Source organism: Thermobia domestica, chromosome 5 (genome assembly GCF_964235325.1).
Source record: "Thermobia domestica chromosome 5, izTheDome1.hap1.1, whole genome shotgun sequence".
NCBI lineage: Eukaryota > Metazoa > Arthropoda > Insecta > Zygentoma > Lepismatidae > Thermobia > Thermobia domestica.
In genome coordinates this window covers 204,315,255-204,335,332 of record NC_137458.1, presented here as the reverse complement: position 1 = coordinate 204,335,332, position 20,078 = coordinate 204,315,255, and the positions used below count along the sequence as shown (strand labels likewise).

At 35.0% G+C, this 20,078-nt stretch overlaps 1 protein-coding gene across 5 annotated transcripts in view; it reads left to right on the top strand.

Annotated features, from left to right (window-relative positions):
- Root (ciliary rootlet coiled-coil, rootletin) overlaps positions 1-20,078 on the top strand; it is a 533,338-nt gene that overhangs the window by 374,408 nt on the left and 138,852 nt on the right. For all 5 annotated transcript variants that reach the window (XM_081759610.1, XM_081759612.1, XM_081759614.1 and 2 more), the window contains 3 exons: positions 2,486-2,695; positions 5,430-5,576; positions 11,126-11,316. In XM_081759610.1, the coding sequence (XP_081615736.1) occupies positions 2,486-2,695; positions 5,430-5,576; positions 11,126-11,316 (548 nt within the window). The remainder of the gene's footprint in view (positions 1-2,485; positions 2,696-5,429; positions 5,577-11,125; positions 11,317-20,078) is intronic.

Here is a 20,078-nt window from a genome sequence, read left to right as displayed (position 1 = left end):
CTGCATTATGGTCGTATTTTGTTTTGTTTATGACAACTATATTAAATTCGTGCCTCAGGGGTGGTTTCAGGTGCTGTTTACTTATGTTTTTGGTCCAAAATTGTCAATTTTAGGCTAAAAAAGCATTTTTCTAATGATGTTTTTTAATTGGTTTTAACTTTGAATTTTATTCGAAAGTTTAACAATATACCCGTAAAAGACTAAATAAAATATTTGGCTTTCTAATTGCTAACAGCTCCTCAATTACTGTCCAGCGCTTCGCTTATTTTCATAGCTTATTATGCTTTGAAAATAACTCAGAGCTCACCATGAGAAGGTGGCTAGACTGTGAAGCTTTCTCACTAACCCCAAGTTATATTGACAAACATGATTTTACTAAGGAGCAGGCCAAGATTTTCGTCTAGTTTTCTCCTTGGATTTTGTAGTCCCTTTTTGTTCGAAATGTCGGCATGTTCCCCTAGATTCCAGTATCGCTTTGATGTAGCCATCACGTGCACTGACGCCGAAATCGGAAGAAGCAGACTGTGATGATTTTCGTAAGTCGTTCCACTCCTTGATTATTGCTGGAAATGTCTTGATTTTTCTTTTCTTTCTTTCTTTCTTTTTTTTTTTTTTTTTTTAATATAGGCATCTACTGTTTTGTTTGTAATATTATTGGTCAACGGAGGTTCGTGAAGAGTGAAGAGAGCATGAAACCCAATCATTTATGTCATAGTATTGTTCTTCATTAAAATTGATGCTTGATAAAACAACAGTGCGAAGTATTCTGTCTTTTCAATCCTCTAGCTTTCTTAATTCCTCGTTAACAGATTTAATGTCTGGCATTTTGTCGGTTATTAAAGGCATCAAGAGATTTTCAGGATGAGCGAAAAAGGCGTTTTGTTGAATGATCCTATCGATCGGATCTCTCAAATGATGTGGGAGATCGGGACAAATGAATTATATTCCAGAAGTGTCGTGCTCTGTTATTTATCGACGGTTCTTCCTTGATCCCAAACTACACTAGTGCGTACGTTTTCATTACGTATGTTGCAATAATCTGCAGTTGTTCAGAGGGGTGGGACGTACTTACATAAGCTGCAACACTCGACATGCCGTTGTTAATCACCGCGACTAGATAAGTAATCCAAGCTTTTTCTTCACTAAACTGCGCAGACAAACACCGTTCGAAACAGATGAACAGATATCCAAAATATATTGTTGGTTCATGCTTACATCTGTTGTAAAAAATCTAGTTGTGGTGGATAACGACTGCATACCGAGTGCTGCGACTATATGTAAGCACGCCCTACTCCTTTAAATAACTGCTGCTTATTGCAGCGTACATAATGATGATGTACGCACCGGTGTGTTTTGGGATCAACGAGGAACCATCGATAACTGACGTAGCACGATACTTTTGAAATATGATCCACTTGTTCCGGTTTCTCCCACACCATTTGAGAGAATTGATTGATAGGGTCATTCTACAAAACGCATTCTTCACCCTTCCTGGAAATCTTTTGCTGGCTTTTAATAACCGACAAAACACACATAAAAAAAAAAAAAAAAAACTGTTAGCGTGAAATTAAGAAAGCAAGAGGATTGAAAAAAGACAGAAGACTTCGCACTTTTGTTCTATCAAGTATTAGTTTTAGTGCAGAACAATACTATGACATGAATGATTGGGCTTCATGCTCCCTCCACGAACCAATATATTACAAAAGAAAACGTAGAAATCTATATTAAAAAAATAAAAGCGAATATTCAAGACATTCTTTTTCCACACCCAAGGAGTGGAACTACTTGCGAAAATCATCACAGACTACTACTTCCGTTTTCGGCGTCAGCGCACGTGATGTCTACATCAAAGCGAAATTGAAATCTAGAGGACATGTGCCGATATTAAAAACAAAAAGGGACTATAAAGTTCAAGGAGAAAACTAGAAGAAAATTTTGGCCTGCTCCTTGGTAAAATCATGTTTGTCAACATACCTTGCGGTGTTTTGTCATCGCCGCATCTCCCGGTACCGGAGATCTCAACACTGCTAGTGATCAGATTGTAAAGAGTTAACTATTATTTTTCTGGCGTACTTCCTAACTTTTTAAACCTTTCAAATATGCTTTTTAAACCTTTTGCTGCTATGAATGTATTAACCGAAAGGTTTTTGTTTTTAATCCTTGCTTAAAATAACTGGTAGCAAAGTAATTTGTCACAATAAACCACTCATTGTGTGTGAATGTCAATACTGTTAATTACGGTAATCCAAACTTTTGTTAATTCCAAACAGGCACCAGTTCGGATTAGCGAGGTTCCAGTGAATTTAATTGAATAATGCTATGTTGGAATTTATGAATTCAATAAATGAGGCAGTAACGTTATTCTTGGTAATTTTTAAAAAATGTAATTTCTAAAAAAAAAAAATCTAAACAGTGTATTTGCTATGCAATAATACAATTTTGGAGTTGAATGTATCATTGTGTCGTCTAATTTTGTCTGTTTCAGACTTTTAATGAGTATTATACAGCAGAGCATAATAGACTTTTAAACTTATGGCGAGATGTTGTTTCTGTGAAGAGAATGTTTGCTGAAATGCAGTCTGCAACAGAGAGAGATCTTTCAAAAATAAGCTCAGAAATATCTTCAGCTTCCAGAGAAATGGCTAATGCTGTTGGTGATGCAATTAACAATTTAAGACAAAGTCAAAGAAAAGATGTAAGTATTACATACATTAATAGTATTTAAGATATACCTAATCATTGACACATATGCACTTCCATCAGTTAGTTTCATAATTGAAAAATGAAATATACTCACTGCAATTTCCAAATAGACAGGTTAAGCATGATGTATTTCCGCCAGTATTTGTTGTTCATTTCTTTCCGTTGGTTTCTGAAGTTATGAGTTGCTTATCGAACTTGCAATGCTTATACCTTGTATTAATTTGCTGCATAAATATTATAGTGAAAGAGGGGATTGCAGTTTCTGTTTAAATTTCTGAAAGAGGGAACTTTAAAGAGCAAGTAGACCAAGGAAAAGTGAAGGATTTAAAAAAAAAATGAAAATAAACTAAAACATACATCGGGTTATGCTTTGTTTACCTAGCAGGCGTATTATTTGAGGTCGAAAATGAGAGTTTTAGAACCTTGCATTTAGGTTGAGAGTGGAAGTAACGAAGTCACTTGATTTATCCTTTGTGACTCAATGTTTCAATGTTCGTATATAATCTTCATGTGTGTATTTTTTTAAATTACTGTCCTTGTTGGACTACATATTTTGAATATTTTCCCCCCATTGTAGAGACAGTTTTAATATTTCTTGAATCACCACTATGAAAATATTTGTCGAGAACAACTTTTTCCTCTTCTGTATCTTCGAAAAAAAAAAAAAAAAACCGCCTACATCCAACCGAAGTTAATAAATATTGGTGTTATCAGTCCAGTATATTGTGAAATTACTACATTCAACCTTAATATAATTTTTTCCTACAACTTGGTTTAAAAATGACGTTTGTCATGTGACGAAATCACTGTTTGTAAAATCTATTTCAGATTATATTTTCACACTTCTATTTTTTCACATTTTGAACTTGCAGACGCAGTCATTTGTCCGAAAATCATCGCAAACATTGCCTCGCAGTCTACGGATTACAAAGATACAATATTGGAACATTAAGAAGCTACACCGAAGCCGTAAATCAAAATGAAATTATATATGCCGGCACAAAATTATTTGCCTAATTTTATTTTTGCGTATGTTATTTTATGAATAATGCTAATCTTCTACTTGCAAAAATCGTGGTGCATTTAATGGTTTCTTTTGGAGGAAGGGGGGGGGGGGGGGGTTGTCATAAGTATCCACAAACTAATACTCAATTATTTCACTCGGAGGATACGATGTGTTTACACAGTTCCACTAGTTATTTTACACAAAGCTGCAATTGACACGTTCTTATACTTAGTACCGTTAGTATTTCGGGTCCTTTTTTCAACATTGACCTCGCAGTAGAGTTTCATTTTCATTAGTATGTACGTGTTAAATTCAAGTCCTTCCACAGAAGTATGTACGCGACTTCAAAGTGCTCTAGCTTTGAACAATTTTCACAGTTTTCACAGTTTCACAGTTTTCACAATTTTCACAGTTTTCAGTAGTGTAGATTGATTGTACTACTGAAAACATCAACAAAAAAAGTACAGTTTCTGTAGACCTTACCTAGGAGTCTTCGAAATTTAAAATATATACTGGATAGAACAGCATTTTAAATTGGTTCCGAGATGCTTTTTCTTTTTTTGGATTTATTTATTTTCTTAGTCTGAGTACATTATTGACAGTTTCTGGCAAGATGTTTAATTTACCTACTTAGTCTATTAGAAGTATCTCATATTATCTATTTAATACACTATTAATTTTGTACTAGATTTTATAAAGACAGTATTTGTGCAAAATATGGTATCTTATTAAAAATGTTGTACTATAAATGTGTTATCCTGTACAGTACAAGCTACAGTAAATGTGTATGGTATAGACATTCAGAATACATCCCCAAATACATTCCTTCATAAATACCTATATCCATATAAGTTTTGCACAATACCGGCAAATAAAAGGTAATAAATGGAAGATTTTGTGTTTTTAAAGATTGATCACTTGACGTTGTACAGAACACGGAGGAATGGAAACTAGTCACACCACACACCTGGAAGATGCAAATAACTAGTACATTCCTACTCTAAAATATATTGGCTTTTTCTTACAAGGAAAATACAGTGGGTTGCACCTCCTAAAGCAAAATGTGAAAAAAATATTCCGTTTTTCTTCTGTTCTCGACGTAAATTCTCAAGAAATGTTTTTTGTTACTGCTCTTTCTTTAAATGCATTTGCAAGATCAATCTATGCAATTACTAATGCTTTTGGAATAATATTCTGTATTACGATCTTTTTTTAAAATTATATTTTCAAAAAATAAGATTTCAGAACCTAATTTATTGTAGATGCAAAATGCTAAAATGAAAGTTAATAGAGAAGAAAGTGTACTGAATATAAAGTATCAAAGTAAATTTAATACGAATTGTATTGCTTATAATATCAGTAAATTCAATATCTAACTTCAGAGTAGACTTACTTGTAAGAAATGGCTTATCATTTGTGACATTTCCTTTTGTTTACGATTTCATTGAAGCTTTATATATATTGGAAGCTGGTAAATTTTCGTTTTCTTTGTTTGTTTCTTTCTTTCTTTCTTTCTTTTTTTTTTTTTTTTTTTTTTTTTTTTTTTTTTTTTTTTAATATTATCACGCCCTTTCTCACAGCAAAAAGAACAAACGAATTCTGTGCTAAAGTTGTAGTACAGAAACTAATATGCATTTCATGTTGTTAAAGGTCAGTAAATTAAAATGGGTATTGGTTTCGTTGTAATCCGCAAATTTATTTTCATCATTCTTCAACATAGGAAAAGCATCAACAACAGCAGGGTCTTGAACAGGCTGAACTACGTGCTCAAATTGCAGCTCTTAAAGCACAGCATGAAACAACTTTAGCGGAAGTCAGACAGAAGGAGGAGCGCATACAACAACTGTTAAGGGAAGTGCAGGGTTTGGTAAGTAATTTGTACTTTAGTCGTTTTTAAGTTCTTTACCCTGTATGGGAAGGAGTTAATTAAAAATTGTATTCCACAACATATGGTAGACATAGCTGTAGAAAGAATTCTGAATTGAATCGGAGGTGCTTGAACACATTGTTACATACATGTGTAGAAATCACATATAATATGAGTTTGTTGATTAATTTATGTTTTAATGAGGACAGATAATGCATTAAAAGTCTATGTTTTAAGCCATGAGGCACAAATTTGCATACTTACATATTGTGCTGATATTGGTTAGGATATAATCTATCATATTTTTAAAAGATTATTAACTTTTTCTTTTTAAATTGCTCTTACTTTTTTTTTTTTTTTTTAATTCATGTCTTTGAGGATGCTGTAAACATTCTTCACAGTCTGTGAATGTAATTAAAAATGTAAAACAAAGTTGTATTAACTTTTCTAATACGCGTATGCTGAATTCCGGTTACGTACTAACATTACCGCTCATGTAATAGATTACCTGTTACATGAATAATCTGAGATAGTTTCTGTCACTGCCAACGAATTTCCAGCCACAACATAATTTTGGAATCGAGGATATGTGTACAGAAGACACCAATGAATATTTGTTGTGATTTTAAAGTTATATAAAATGTAATGTCTATTTTGAATTGTCAATCAGACAGAACTTGAATTTGTTGCCTTTGAATGAAGCCGGATTTTGATTTTGCTTAGTCTTCGAGAATCATAAAGTCAGTATTATTTCTCTATAGACAGGCAGATGCATTATTGAACTCTTGACTGTAACTATTTCAATATCTTCGTGATAGCTCCCGTTATCCGTAACTTCGAACAAAATAGCTTAACTACAAAAGAACCATCTTTTGCGATTCAAGTCATCTATCCAGTGTAAGAAAGTAAGTGAGAGAATATGTCTTCAGCGTAATAATGCGGTATATAACTACCTAGATAGAAACAACATACACATAATATGCCTTTCAAGTAATTCATGAAATGCACAGAAAACCTTGAAATCTGTTTTTGATTCACTTATAAATTGCTTAATTAATAATGTATTTTACTGAACTTCATTCGGTAAAGATTGTACCTGTCTATGGTTCGAGTTTATGATAAAACCATAAAACCTCTCGCAAAGCTGAAGTGAATTCACTCCCAAGACTGGGACCATATTGAGGGGACGACAATTATTTATTATTAAGTGTTCTGCCTTTTGGCAGATTCTGAGACTAATGAGGATTTTTTTTTTCTTTTTTTCAATTTTAGATTTGGGCCTGGAAATGTTTCTTCCACCTTTCCCGATCTTCAGCTTCCTCTTTTAACTCCCAAGACAATATGATCCACAAATACTACTTGTAGTCGAAATTGTTGTGTGGTAGCATGTTTTTCCTTCCCTTACTACAGAACTTCAACCAATTACTCAATCATATACGTAGAATATAAAGCTCTTAAGATTATTTTCCTACATTCTCACTTATTTCTGAAAATGTTCTTCAACTTCAGAAGAAACAGTCACCAATTCTTGTGATATTTGGAAAAATGTATGTTCTCTCGTTTCATGTGTAAATAGAACACGCAATTTTTAGAAACAAGGATGATCTGTACGTATCAAGCGGTCAATGTCGATATGAAGTATATATGAAGTATATCAATGTCGATAGAAACTACGTGGAAAATTGTCGAAGGGTAGCTTTTTCTGTCCATATTGTATCCCATCTCTAGAATAAAAGTCCACGCTGATAGCAAAATAAAAGAACACTCTTTTTTACTGTGTTTCACAGTTGATAATAGTATGTTGAATTTTCGTAATCAACCAGGAATTGTTTAACACAACAGATTTAATATTCTAGTATATTTTCCTGCGACGCACTCAATTAATGTTAAAAAGAATATATCCAGTATTTCCAGTAAAAGAATATATCCAATATGTCACACATTTTATCTTCTACATTTTACAATGCACTCATTAAAAAGAAAAGTTTTACGGCGTCCAGTTTTCATGAATATACGCAGTCAAGTATCTCATGCCTTGTTCGCGGTTCTCATTGCTGTGCATCTAGTCTTGCACAAGCCTCTTTTGGCGTCACAAACTAGCCTTTCGCCCACAAAATATATACAAACTATAATGATTAGCTAAAAAGGAATTTGTCTCGTTACTTGTGCAACTTGCATTGGTAGGACGACAGGAAGTTTTCATGACAGGTTGGTGCCAGCAAAACGAAGGAGTAACGTGAGAGAAGAAAGAAGTTAGCAAACTTTTCCCGCCTGTAACTTATTTATATCTTTAATTTATACACAGGATTCCCAAAAGTAATGGCAAAAAATGAAACCACAATTCCTGGCACCAAACCAAATAAGAAGTTTATATGACAGTCCAGAAGTGGACAGGGGCGGAGCTAGACAGCTTTGAATGTACGGGGGAGGGAGAGACTTGTCGTCTACTTACAAAACCGCATTGAAGATGCGTGTGAACAGTTTCGCAACACACTGGGAGTGATAGAACGCATTCGAAACTGACGATTAGCATGTTGCATAGATGTGGGAGGACACCACTTTGAACATCTTCTGTAGGTACGTTTATTGTTAGCAAGTATGACCTAGTAGTTTGTAGTGCTACTCTGTGTAAGATACTACTTAAAAATACAGTACCTCGTTGTGTGTTCTCCTATTATTTCATTACATTACACGACTAGTTATACTTGTTATTATTTTAACATTTCTCTACAAGTTTCTATCAGATATACCACTTTCCATTGCCCCTGAGATTATGCAACCATCTAAGTGGTCTTTGCTTTGATTGCCATTGTACATGTGCGTGCAATGGTGCCATGGATAACAACTTTTTTCTGTATGCTTTCCATATTTACTGCACTGTTTCATTAATCCTACCGTACAGACATTTGATGAATCCCTAAGTGACGTATGGAGATTATCTGGCGCAGTTATGTAACATGCATTTAACATGTCAAGCCGATATGATTTTTATGTATTTATGAACCCCTTCCTAGCTCCTATCACTCTTCCGCTGGCAGGTATGAAGTTCTTTCCTCCTCTAACCACTTCTGCACTATATGTTATATAAACTTTTTTTTCTTTCTTGTTTGGGTGCCAGGAATCTGTGGTTTCATTTTTCGCCATTACTTTTGGCGTGTGTTTTGTTTCGCAGAAAGGGGGGTTCAAACTGGTTTTTCACACTCAGCGTTACTACGTTTTGAAGAACAGAAAAATAATCCAAAGCGTGTGTTCCTGTTTCGCAGAATGAAAAAAGCCTGTACTGCACCAGAAGTATGCTGATATTTGTATTTCATGTTGAGAAATTGATTCCATCGTAATATTGTAATCACGTATACAAATTGTAAGTAACAAACAAATTCATAAATTATTGAGAAAGTAAAGTTGGCTGGTAAGCAGCACATCGTAAAGTGAAAGGAACGGAAAGATAGAGATGGGTGGAACATTTAAAAATTTGTCCACTTCTATTTTCATAGTTATATGCATTGCACGTAAAGTATTTCGGACATTTTTTCCACTCCTCTTCTTCTTATTGCAAAGCAAAATTCAGTTCTTGTACACACTCAAGTTCCAGTAAATCAAGAAAAAAGTTGATGATTGTTCCTTCCAGTTTCGTGTGCAAGAATTTATGACTGAGTTTGAACAAGTGGCAATAAACGCTACCAGAGAAACACTCCAGTAAGCGAGATTATGCATTTATTTGTTTCACTTTACCTAGGGTTGCCAGATTTTGTAAACGAAAAACCGGGACACTAATCCCAGGCTATATATAAGGTCAAAATTCCTACTCATTTGGTCAGAATTAATTAATTACCTGTCTTTTCCAGGTTACTACTCACAGTTTCCCAGTTCATTCTATACACAGTTAACACAAATGAAGCCCCACATGAAATGTAAAGAATGTGAGAAGTAACATAAGAAGAGCTGCCTGGCCATTATTCCGAATTCTGATATTTTTGTGTTTAACATTGCGCCAATTACGACACACCCTCTTCACATTTATGATTGAAGAGATACTTTTTTGTTCGTTGCGTCATCACCTGAGTCAGAAACACTTCCCTAACAGAAACACAAATTTAGCATTTATCAAGAAAATATACATTTGCTCCAAATTTAGGACAATAAAAAAAAAGTAAACCTCTTTAAAGACGTACACAAAGCTCCCCAAAAGTTTGACCAAAAAAAAAAAAAAAAAAAATCCGTTATCAAATTTAAACGACATAAATTACCTTTATGCGTTTAACTGCCACTTGTGCTACAGTAAGTTGTTATCGAATTTTAACTTGATAATTAGTGTAAATTTTATCAGATAAAAGAAAAAAGTATAAATACAAAATTATTGAATGGGTGAACAACATCTTTAGAAATATTCATCCACACATGGGGAAATATACCGGTATTAGACAACTAAGTTCTGTAATCGTTGAAGTGGGATTTCACATGAAACTTCGAAAACCTTTCGTTGTTATGTGAGACATACTAGTTCTTGCAGGTTGAATTTCTTTTCAATCTGAAGAAAGAAAACCGGGACAAACAGGCGTCCCGAAAACTTTTTTCGGGACAGTTAATTCTTTCATTGAAAACCGGGACGTCTGGCAACCCTAACTTTACCTAATCTATATGGAGAAAGGTACAAGATATTGGGTTGGCTCCACTTTACAAAGCTTATAATGATATCATGAAATAGGTTAGGAGAGCAGATGCACTTCCACTCGTTCCTCTTGAAGACATTCCTGGTGCATTTCATATATGAGGAGATGCACCCAATATCCCAATATATCCAACTAACTAATTATAGTTTTATTAATGGTTCAGGGCAATAAGAAACAAGTTTGATAAGAACAGTGAAAAAAGTACGAACAATGCCGAGGTTTAGCATTTCAAGTTTAATAGAAAGTAGACATAAATCATCCCTGTATATACAGATTGATTGTACTTTTGAAGCAAGAAGAGTCCAAGAATGTGGCTGCTGGAAGCAGAAAATTTAACTTTGCAGAGAAGATTATGGAGGTGTTTAAACAGTCGTGCTCGGGTTCTTAAGAGTAGGTTTAGGCATGGCGAGGTTGACCTTATTCCGTACTTTAATGCAGTATCTCATTGCATTTATTTGGATAGCGGAAATTACAATCAAATGAAGACAAGGTGGTTTTAAGTTTCATCTGTATACTAAATTTATTAAGGTTCATGCCATTATTGTTCAATGCAAATGATTTTTTTTTTTTATTTGTGTCTGCGTATTTGTAATTTTTCTTGTTGCAGTAAATCACGATTACACTTGTGCGTCAAGGCTTTATTGCGAGCCTCACCTCTTTAGATTTATGTTGGTGTTTTCTTCCTTTCGCCAAATATTTCTAATATTGAGGTGCTACCAAAACTTTTAATGCGATTCTGCAAAACAAGAATGGGTAAACTTGGTAACGGTGCACACTGATAAGGCATTCTGCGAATAACCACTTTTGGGACACCCTGTATATTAAAATTTTAATTGATTTAACTCTCATAGTGTGAATCTGTGTATATATATATTACAGGAGGAGCGATGTGGAGAGGCAGAGCATGAAGTTGGTCAAGTAGTGCGTATGCAGGAAGAAGTAGAATTTCTCCAGAATGCGCTGCGAGATATTGCTCATGCTGTTATTCAAGATGCTGAGAACATTGAAGTGGATCATACTCAGGCTGCACCTCATGTACATCTATCGCCTACAACACCTATCCCAACAAGGTATATCCTATTGTAATATTAGTTGTCGCCTTGCTTAATATCCTAATCTCCATGCATTCGTTCTAAAGGCACTAATTGAAAATTCTATCACAGTATTCACCTGGTAGTATTTAGAGCATGCCCAGCGGAAATGCAAAGCAATTTCAGTGTTGGCTCGTGAAGGAAACGACATCAGTTTAACTCAAACTTTTATTTCTTCAAAATAATGGAAAAAATCGTACCTAATGTGCTAATGTATACTAGAATTAGTATACTATTATATACAAGTTAGTACATAGTACATAGTGTTCTTTCTTTAAATATCAGTAGACGTACTTTATACCATGGGAATATTTTCAAACATTCTGTATCTTTGAGATATAATAAAGTTTTACAATGCAGATTGTCGAACTTAAATAGGATTGCTTTGGCCTACAACCAATCTGAAGCTATAGAATATATGGTACATAAATATCAGTAGACCTACCGTTGTACGACAGAGATACAAAGGTAGGTCTATTAATATTTATGTAGTATGAACTCTAGAGCTTTAATCAGTTAGTTTTCTTTCCTTAGTCTGAAACGATAAAAGTTTGATTTTTACCAATATGACTTCCCTCACGAGTCGCCTCTGACCATTGTTAAAGACTAATAGGAATTGAATCATGCTTTAAAAAAAAAATGGAGATACCATCTGCCAGAACAAAATCCACATTCTTCTTTTAATAAATTTTCGAAGCGAGTTTCAATTTTAAAATACATTGTTTTAAACGTCCGTCAAGCTGGCCCGCACAAATTTCATATTCAAACTAAAACAGTACAAAAAATTTGTACTCAATATGTACCAATTTGTACCACTAAAATTAAAAATTGTACCCCCACCAATTTCGAAAAAAATGAAATTTTGATGGCGGGCCAGCTTGACGTCAAGCTGGCCCGCACAATTTATTTTTTTTTCCAATTCGAACAAACACGGTACCAAAAATTTGTACCCAATATGAACCAATTTGTACCCCCACCAATTTCGAAAAAAATGAATTTTTGATGGCGGGCCAGCTTGACGTCAAGCTGGCCCGCACGATTTATTTTTCTTTCCAATTCGAACAAAAACGTTACCAAGAATTTGTACCCTATGTGTACCAATTTGTACCACTAAAATTAGAATTTGTACCCCCACCAATTTCGAAAAAATTGAATTTTTTATGGCGTGCCAGCTTGACGTCAAGCTGGCCCTCACAATTTATTTTTCTTTCCAATTCGAACAAAAACGGTACCAAAAATTTGTACCCATTATGTACCAATTTGTACCACTAAAATTAAAATTTGTACCCCCACCAATTTCGAAAAAAATGAATTTTTTGTGGCGTGCCAGCTTGACGTCAAGCTGGCCCTCACAATTTATTTTTCTTTCCAATTCGAACAAAAACGGCACCAAAAATTTGTACCCAATATGTACCAATTTGTACCATTAAAATTAGAATTTGTACCCCCCACCAATTTCGAAAAAAATGAATTTCTGATGGCGGGTCAGCTTCACGTCAAGCTGGCCCGCACAATTTATTTTTCTTTCCAATTCGAACAAAAATGGTGCGAAAAATTTGTATCCAAGATGTAACAATTTGTACCACCAAAATTAGAATTTGTACTCCTACCGATTTCGAAAATATGAATTTTTGATGGCGGACCAGCTTGACGTCAATCTGCCTTGCTCAACGCATTTTTCTTTTTAATTCGAATGAAAACTGTACCAAAAATTTGTATCCAACGTGTACCAATTTGTACCACGTAAAGTACAATTTGTTTCTCCACCCAATTCGAGAAATTTGAATTTATGTAATTTTTAAAACTATACGTTATTTGGTCAAACCAGGAGGTAGTGAACAGTACCAAATAGACAATATTCTAATCGGAAACAGATTCAGAAACCAAGTAAAGCTATGTACAAGTTACTCAGGTCTAGATGTGGGCACAGATGACTCCCTCGTGTTGGTTATCGATCTCTATAAGATGACGCGAATATTATAACCGTGCATCAAGTGGAATTCACTCAAACTAAGAAAGATGTCAAGACTCATAAAGAATTCTGGAGAGCGACAGATATATGAAATGAAATGAAATGAAATTTTGAGTTTTACGTCCCACGATTATGCCGGTTAGGCTAAAGGAGACGGTGATAATGAGTAATGAATGAAATGGTGGAATGAAGAAAGTGGGAGGAAACGGGAGAACCCCGAGAAAACCCACGCACACAGTGTTTGTCCACCACAAAGTTCACTTGGTGGGAGCAGGGTTTGAACCCGAGACCCCTAGTACCAGAGGTGAACGCTCTACCACTGAGCCACCGCGGCCTCGACAGATAGATGAGTTACCACGACAGATACTGCGAAAAATATTATGTAAGAGGGGCTTAATGGCAGGAATAATTAAAAGCTGTGATGATTACATGGGGAAACAGGAAAAAAGAACTACAAGGCATGGATAATTGAAGAAATATTGAAATTAGTGGAAAAGCAAAGAAGTTGCAAACTAAACAAGGACGACGACGTATACAAGCAATACAGAAACCTGATAAACAAGAAAGGCAAGAAAAGAGTGGTTAGCAAATGCTAGGAAATTGATGAAAATATGAAGACTGGAGACATAGAACAAGCTTACAAGAACGTGAAAAATTAAGTTTATCACATCAGAACCACTGCAAATGTAATAAAGGACAAAGACGGACACGTTCAGGTATAGGAAGAAGGTAGAACACATCGATGGAAGGAATGCGCAAAAGTTTACAAAGAAACTGAACCGGGAAGAAACGGTGGTAGACGAAGAAGTACATGAAGATTACTTGGGACCATCAATTTTAAAAGTGGAATTTGAAGAAGCAGTGCAAACACTGAAGTCAGATGCAGCAACCGGACCGAATGAAATACCAGCTGAAATTATAAAGAATTTAGGATAAAGAGTGAAGTGAGTTTTGTATAAACTAATAAACAAAATGTACGTAACAGGTAAAGTGTCGAAAGATTTTAAGCGTTAAGTGTGAAAACAATAGCGTTTGATATTACTTGTGTCAAAAATACTTATAAGAATACTTCGAGGACGTGTGGAAAAAAAGAATAGAGGAGAACCTGTCCAAAGACTTATTTGGCGTCAGTTAAAGGAACAGGAGAGGCTATACGACTGATAATCGAACATTTTCTAAGAGTAAACTTTAGTGGTTGTAAGAGCGTTCATCGATGTAGAAAAGGCATTTGATAACGCGAAATGGAACACACTGTTTTAAGTTCTGAAGAAGAAAGGAACAGACTAGAGAGATAGACGAGTAGTACATGGACTAGAAAACCAAACAGGTCTTATAGGAAGACAAAGAGAAGAGAATAAAGAAAGTTGTAAGACAAGAATGCGGACATTCACCATGGATATTTCGAATATGATCAAATATGATCAAAATGATCGAATATAAAACGAATGACCTACTGTATTGTCAAATACTCTGTCTGCTTTCTTGTAAGCGACCATGTTTCGCAACAATGTAGTTCAACAGGCATGGTTATCGTTTTATAAATATTTTAAGCTTCAAGTTTCTCAGCATAATTCATGAAGATCAAAGATTTTGAACTGAATAATAACACGAATTCCCGGCTTTCAGTCAAGATGTAATTTCTTCTTACATATAGTTTTGGTCTGCTAATGTTGATGCTACATTTTTGAAAGTATCCACTTTGTCGAAAATATTATTTCATATTTTGACATATCCATATGCAGTATTATAATCCCAGCGGATTTCCATGTATTTAGGTTTCTCTATTTACTTCTAAACCCATGTCCCTACAAGCGTCCAATAAAACCTCATTATTATATTCTCATTTCTTTTCGAGTATTAATCGAATGGTAAATTGATTAATAATTAAATTGATCAATTGAACCTAAATTTACAATGTTAACGTCCAGCAATTTCATCCGCGTATGGCGTCAGTCTTGCTATGTTTGAGAGAATTTTGTAGCATGTTGACAGAAGACAGATGCCTTGATCAGTGATATTTAAGGGGGGAGCTTCCGGGCTTAAGCCCTTCCCGAAATCTTACTTACTATAGTAAAGTAAATGAAATATCTTGCAGAATTTTCACATTTCCAGGCAAAGCCCCCCCGAAAGTTAGCAAAGTCCCCCGAAACAAAATCGAAAATATGCCAATGGCCTTGATAATTATTACAGTCGATCTTGTCGCTTTTCTTGGAATCGGAACAATGATTGATTCGTGGTGGACGAAATCGTATCCGTGGGTTTTCTCGGGATTCTCTCGTTTTTTCCCTGTTTCTCATTCCACCATTTCTTCCATCACACAATTTCATCCGTCTTCTTTAGCACTTAGCTTGCATAAAAGTGGAACTTTAAGCTAAAAAGTTCATTTCATTTTTTCGGTGATTGATCACTTCTAATCTTGTGGCAATTCCTCCCTCTTTTCAGATGAGGAAAATGAGTTTCTGTAACTCGTTTCACAATTCCCCCCCCCCCAGCTAAAATTTCGTCTACGCCCAGAGATTTGTATTCCTTCCATTCTTTAATCAATCTGTTGAGTAGTTTAGACGTAGTAGATGTATTTTCTTTCTTTTTTCCTGATTGGCTTTATATTAGAGCGAAATTATTATTTTTAACTTAGTTATTTTCCAAGTTAAATGATACGTTCAATAGAACACACAAAGTTATGCACAGAATACATAATTATTAGTATTAGGGACACCAGTCTATGTAAGAAAATTCGGACAAACTAACAGACACTGAGCAGTGTTTATTTCAAAAAATAATGTTCCGGGGGGAGGCTCAACGGTATTCGGAAGAGCACTTATTATTTTCACCTGGTACCGGTACTGTTCTATTTCTTATTATATTATAGACGTATTATTCTATTCTCCTCCGGAGGCACTCACACAGCTCCGGGGGGCACTAGCCCCTAAAAAACATGTCTGGAAAACATGTCAGCCCCGAAAAACATAGCAGAGTTCCGGGGGACACTAAGTATCTAGTTAAAATTATTACAACTATTGTAGATACACTTTAGGTTTTAATTACGGTTAAAAGCAATCGGGCCCCTGACAAAATCCGGCCCTCGAAACCATTTCGTCAGGCCCGTTGATCGGTTATAAATTTTTTTGTGATATATTATACTAAATTGAAATTTTTCCAACTCTCAATTCTATAGTGTTAAACTACGTCAGTCAACTTCCCTCCTGCAACTTGACCATGATGATAAGACTTAGATAATGGGAGTTGTTAGCGGGGGTGATGGGGAACGTGTCCCCCCAAATTTTTAGGTAAAATACCAAAAAAGATAACGCAGTAATATGAAATTTAGTGAACTCCATGCATCTCCCCCAGAATTGAAAAGCTAAAAAAGAGTATGCTCAGAGGCCAACGTTATCTTCTCTTCACTCCAACTCATTCCCATTGCACTGGAAAATGCCCTCGACGTTGGTTATCCAACCTGCGACGCCAGCACGACCCATATAACTGGTTCGCTCCCTCTTTTAACTTGCTTATGCTAATTCAGAGACCTTTCTGTGTTTCATTTACTGGATGGAACTATGGGACACGGGAGGCATTGCCCCTCCAACTTTTTGACAAAAAGTAAAAATGCCACTTATTAGATGGCCATCTACCAAGACCTGTCAAAATTTGCGAGACTGTACTGTAGGTCTTTTCCCCCGAGGCAGACGATTCCTAACTCCGCTTGTACATGTTTCTACGTTTTCATATGTGTATCTACTCAAATTTATAATATATATTTGATAAGTAATAGAATTTTCATCATTATTACAGTATTGTATACATGCATTTTTATTTAAATGGCTTTTAAGTTGACAGAAACAATTCACGATGCGAGTTTTCAAAATACAACTCTTTTTGTAAGTAAGTTGGTGTTTTTATCAATTAAGAGAATACGTACCATCTTGAACTACTTCCTCCTTATACTTCATGATTTTCTTTTCGATATAACGCTTCTCAATAGAGGGTGGTTTGCCTCGTTTTGGTTGCATGATGAATTCTTGGTCGACCTATTTCTATTCCTCTAAACAGAAATATGAACTGGATACAATTAAAAAAAAAAGGCTAGAGGGGTGAGGATGAAGTATGCACTTTCTAAGTCATATGATGTATAGAAGCAATCAAAAGCTTTAACCTTATCTCTAAACTAACAATGGAAGACTAAACTAAAGATTACACTATAAGACGAATTATATTCAGATTGTGAAATCTCACAATGAACCTCAGTTCCATAAAATTGTTCCTCAAGACGGATGAGGAATTAAATCCAGGATGGGAAAATTAAACAAGTAATTGACAAAAAAGAATAAATAATGCTTTGTTTTTAAACTAAATGTATACACACTGAAGAGAAAAATTCAAATTTGTCAAAATTGGTGGGGGTACAAATTCCAATTTTGGTGGTAAAAATTGATACACATTGAGTACAAATTTTTGGTACCGTTTTTGTTTGAATTGGAAAGAAAAATAAATTGTGCGGGCCAGCTTGACGTCAAGCTGGCCCGCCATCAAGAATTCAATTTTTTCGAAATTGGTGGGGGTACAAATTCTAATTTTAGTGGTACATATTGGGTACAAAGTTTTGGTACCGTTTTTGTTTGAATTGGAGAGAAAAGTAAATTGTGCGGGCCAGCTTGACGTCAAGCTGGCCCGCCATCAAAAATTCAATTTTTTCGAAATTGGTGGGGGTACAAATTCTAATTTTAGTGGTACGAATTGGTACATATTGGGTACAAATATTTGGCACTGTTTTAGTTTGAATATGAAATTTGTGCGGGCCAGCTTGACGGACGTTGTTTTAAAAGATTTTGACGTCATCATAACCTATATACTTTTGTTTTGAGTGCATATTGAGAAGCTACACTTTGGAATATTTGTATTTCTCCACGCTTACTTTTATAGGAGTTTCTCTCTCTCTCTCTGTCTCTCTCTCTCTCTCTCTCTCTCTCTCTCTCTCTCTCTCTCTCTCTCTTACTATATTTACAACTATGTATATTTACACCCGACGAATTGATATACACAAAAGTTACAAATATTTTTCTCCTCTAAGTTTTCCAATATTGTTTTCTGATTACAAAGATTTCTAGTATTGTGAAAAATAACTATGTCACTGATGAAAGATTAGATAATTACTCTTTATGGACAAGAGAGATAATGGTCGAGTTCACAACACGATGCTCAAAGTGATCAATAAACTATAGTACGTTGAAATTACTCTAAAATAAATCACTAAACAAGAGTAGTTCACGAGAGGTACAGTTGTGGTGGAGACTCCAGCATGTGATAATGAAGGAGGAAAAAGATCTGTAGTGGTGTAAGTGTAGTGGCTCCTTCAGCCGAGAATAAGTTACTATATCAACCGTGCACTCAGTCATGAAAGAGGACCTTGCCGTATATAAGGTTTATAAGTTAGTATCTGTTCAAGACACTTGTATATAAGTTGCCTACACTCATGGTGGATGGTATACTTTCATACGTACATTCGTCCTTGGTTCGTTTTCCCTTTTTCGCTTGACCCCATGCCCACGAGTAAGTCTAACCAATTTGAACTTCGGAAGAGTAAGTGTACACTCGATACAGGGTTAATTTTTCCAAATAATTGTGGACAGGAATTGATAAAATTATAACATTACCACTCCAAAGTTCGGAGGGATTTATAACTATAATTCAGACCATATGGGAGTAAGGTGGTGACATGTAAGATTGCACAACCTTGTTCTCCAGTGTACAGAACCTAAATCTATATACTTACACGGAAGTGTAATAAAAAATTTGCTTACTTATTCTAATTATTCACTGTCGGTAATAAACACAAAACCTCACATTACACTTACACTTAAAAATTTTACTTAGATATTTTTGTAATTTCATAGTGACGGTTTGTTGCCCCGATATCACTAAACTGCTACGAGTTTTATGACGGAAAATATGATAAGTTCGGGAAATTCCATAAATAACATAGTATTTCACATTTTTCAATGCACTGCAATAATTTTAACCTATTATGTAATTGCTGTACCGATTAGTTATTATGATAACCATTAATATGCTGATAAGCTCCAGATATTTTACTTGATAGTTACAAGTCAGTCCATCACAACGTCCCAAGCCCAAAGGTAGCATCCCCCCCCTTCCCAGTTATTACGTAGTTAACAGGGAATTTTAATCTCGTGCTTTTCGAAGTAACTAAATAACTTACTATTAAATGGGTTTATTAACATTATTTCGACGTTGATGTTATTATTCACTACTAAATCGCTCAGTAAGTTTTGGTATGTCCTCTGGGAGGATTTGAGTTTAAAACAATTGGAATGTCCTTATTTGGCTTCCAACTCTTTCGATCTCAGAATTGCTGAATCACTGTATTTCCTAATTTCTTTCAATTTATCACTACTACCTTCAGGGATCACTCTGATATCTCACTCTCTATACATCGAATAAAAAGTTAAAATTGTTCCTTCAATCCAATGATAGTGATATCAGCGACCCTGCCGTCTGCAGTCCTAATTAATTGTATCGTCTGCTTATGGCAGTAGCTAATTGGATCATTGGTACCTACCGGCATGATATCGTTGCAGTTTAATGTTAGGTGTTAGCAGCGCATATTTATTCTATATCTGGATATCAAATGTTATCTATGAAAGTTTGGAAATATTATGTAAACACTATAAAATTATAATAATTTATATTAACATTCTTTCTGAGTACTTTCATTTATTATTAGTCTTAATGTGGCTACTATCGAATATAT